General features: G+C 44.6%; 1 protein-coding gene across 3 annotated transcripts in view; it reads right to left on the bottom strand.

Moving 5' to 3' along the window:
- Positions 1 to 60: 60 nt before the first annotated feature.
- The window catches only part of dbpb (D site albumin promoter binding protein b), a 7,730-nt gene continuing 4,979 nt past the window's right edge, over positions 61 to 2,811 (bottom strand). For all 3 annotated transcript variants that reach the window (XM_008322632.3, XM_008322634.3, XM_008322635.3), the window contains 2 exons: positions 1,860 to 2,128; positions 61 to 779 (listed from right to left, as the gene is read on the bottom strand). In XM_008322632.3, coding sequence (XP_008320854.1) covers positions 564 to 779; positions 1,860 to 2,128 — 485 coding nt within the window. In that variant the 3' untranslated portion in view covers positions 61 to 563. The remainder of the gene's footprint in view (positions 780 to 1,859; positions 2,129 to 2,811) is intronic.

Here is a 2,811-nt window from a genome sequence, read left to right as displayed (position 1 = left end):
CCTGCCGCTGCTGCGGCCCCTGCGGCTGCTGCTGCTGCTGCACCTGCTGCTGCTGCAGCTGCTGCTGCTGCAACTGCTGCTGCAACTGCAACAACTGCTGCTGCAACTGCTGCTGCAACTGCAACAACTGCTGCTGCTGCTGACTCATCCAGAATAAAAAGATTTTTTCCGTAGCTTTCCCGTCTCTACGTCCCAGACATATAGAAAATATACAAAATTATTGACCAAATTTGCTCTCCCTCTAATTTGTCCTAAATATTATAAAAATATACAATTCTCCGATAACAAAACTCTTCAAAGTCACATCTTTCATTTAAAGTTAAAGTTTTCTTTCTAGCTGTGACTTTTAGGAGTTGACACCTCCACAAAAACAAGACACCTGAGCTTCAAACCCTCTCCTTGACTTATACATTCATCATCATCATCATCATCATCATCATCGTCATCATCGTCCTTGTCGTCCTATCAGAGCGGCTTCTGTCTCAGAAATATTCGAGTCTTAATGTCAATCCAGCTGATGTTCCTCGTCTTCCTGATTTGTTGTTTTTCCTTCGGCGTCTTCATCACTGGTCAGCCAGACGGTTTTCGTATTTACTAAGAATGTTGCGACAGCGACCCAGTTCTTTGCGCATCTCGGCCACTTCCTGTCGAAGGGCGGCGTTCTCCCGCTCCAGATAGGCTGCACGCACGGAGATCAGGTTCTCCTTGAGACGGCGAGCGTCTCTGGATCGCTTGGCTGCTTCATTGTTTTTATACCTCCTGGTCCAGTACTTCTCATCCTGGAGGACCACACAGTACACACAGTACACACAGTACATGGATTAATAGCTAGAAAACTGCTGTAGTAGTGTTTTATAAAATTGGACGTAAACAAACAACAAAATGAGAAATGTTTTTATTTCTGGTTTATTGTTTTTTTATAATTAATAATTTCATCTTTAATATAATATATAACAATCTGCAGGTAGGATGGGGGGGGGGGGGGGGGGGGGGGGGGGGGGGGGGGGGGTCGCCCAACCAACCAGCAGCCCCCCAGACTGCTGCTGATTGGTTGGTCTGCAGCCACAGGAGGAATGGTCGACGTCAGTATTTGTTGACAATCAAATGTTGACATTAAATCGAATTATTCACAAAACTCCTTTTTATCCTTAATATTTTATTTAGCTTTAGCAACATCAATCCTCTCCTCTGCAGCGCCCCCTTTAGTGTCTCACAAGAACACCGCAGCAAACCAAAGTACCAGGAAAAAGTTTTCTCCACATACAGTAAATACTGAGGTGTACAGATCAGTGTGAAGTACTCCGACAGTGAGTATTACTCTGACTCTGAGTATTACTGTGACACTGAGTTTTACTGTGACTCTGAGTATTACTGTGACACTGAGTATTACTGTGACTCTGAGTATTACTGTGACTCTGAGTATTACTGTGACACTGAGTATTACTGTGACACTGAGTATTACTGTGACACTGAGTATTACTGTGACACTGAGTATTACTGTGACACTGAGTTTTACTGTGACTCTGAGTATTACTGTGACTCTGAGTATTACTGTGACACTGAGTATTACTGTGACTCTGAGTATTACTGTGACACTGAGTATTACTGTGACACTGAGTATTACTGTGACACTGAGTTTTACTGTGACTCTGAGTATTACTGTGTCTCTGAGTGCTGCTGTTACTGCTGCTGTTGCTGCTGTTACTGCTGCTGTTCCTGCTGTTACTGCTGCTGTTACTGCTGTTACTGCTGCTGTTACCGCTGCTGCTGTTACTGCTGTTGCTGCTGCTGTTACTGCTGCTGCTGTTACCGCTGCTGCTGTCACTGCTGCTGCTGCCACACCTCAACACTGTGCTCACCTTCATGTTGTCAGGGACCAGGACCTTGCGGGCCTTCTTGATCATGGGCTGTGGTTTGAGCTCTTCTTCACTGAAGGAGTGCCTCCGGGGGTCAAAGTTGGACTGGCTGGAGGTGCTGGACATGGCCATGTCTGGTGAATCCATGTCAAACATTCCGACCGGCTCTGGCCCACTGCCTGTGGGCGTCAGCAGAGGTGGACAAGAGGAGGAGGAAGAGGAGGAGGAAGAAGAAGGTGACTCACAGGTCTCATTCATATTTGTTGGAGTCCCTAGAATTAAAAAGAAGAAAAACAATTCATAAAGGTGACCACCAGATGGAAGCAAAGAGTCAATGTTAAGACAGTGAAGTGTTTCTCAGCTGGTCCAGGACCAGGACCAGGACCAGGACCAGGATTCATTTTTCATTTTTAATATTAAACATTTAAATTCAATGTTTTAAATTATTGTGATTTTTTTTATTGATCATTTTGTTTCTTTTTCTATTTTAAAACACCATTAAAAATAGAGTCTGATTCCTCTGAAGTGTAAATGTCATCGTTAGGGATTTCTGATAATTCTGATCTGTACCCAGTGACAGACCAATCAGATGCCTCCGTCTCTGAATAACTTTTATTGAAACCCAACTGTGGTCACTGGTTCTAAACTCTCAGTCCAGCTTCTACAAAAACTCCTCCTGCTCCTCATACACACGCCATCCATCCATCCATCCATCCATCCATCCATCCATCCACTCATCCACCCATCCATCCAATCTTTAGTCTCTGGTCCAAGATCCTGGTGTTCTTCAGGTCCCCTGTCTGACCACCAGGGTCCTCACTTCTTGAAGCCTATTGGCTGTTGTCACGATTCAAACCTACACAGGATCTAAAGCCCAGTGAGAAATGTTCAGGGTTATGTAACTTTCTTCCCTCCCTTCAAAACAAGTTTCTTTTAGTGGGGCCAACACAGGGTT

Source organism: Cynoglossus semilaevis, chromosome 13 (genome assembly GCF_000523025.1).
Source record: "Cynoglossus semilaevis isolate Cse_v1.0 chromosome 13, Cse_v1.0, whole genome shotgun sequence".
NCBI lineage: Eukaryota > Metazoa > Chordata > Actinopteri > Pleuronectiformes > Cynoglossidae > Cynoglossus > Cynoglossus semilaevis.
The sequence above is the reverse complement of the archived record's forward strand: the minus strand, read 5'-3'. Positions and strand labels throughout refer to the sequence as shown.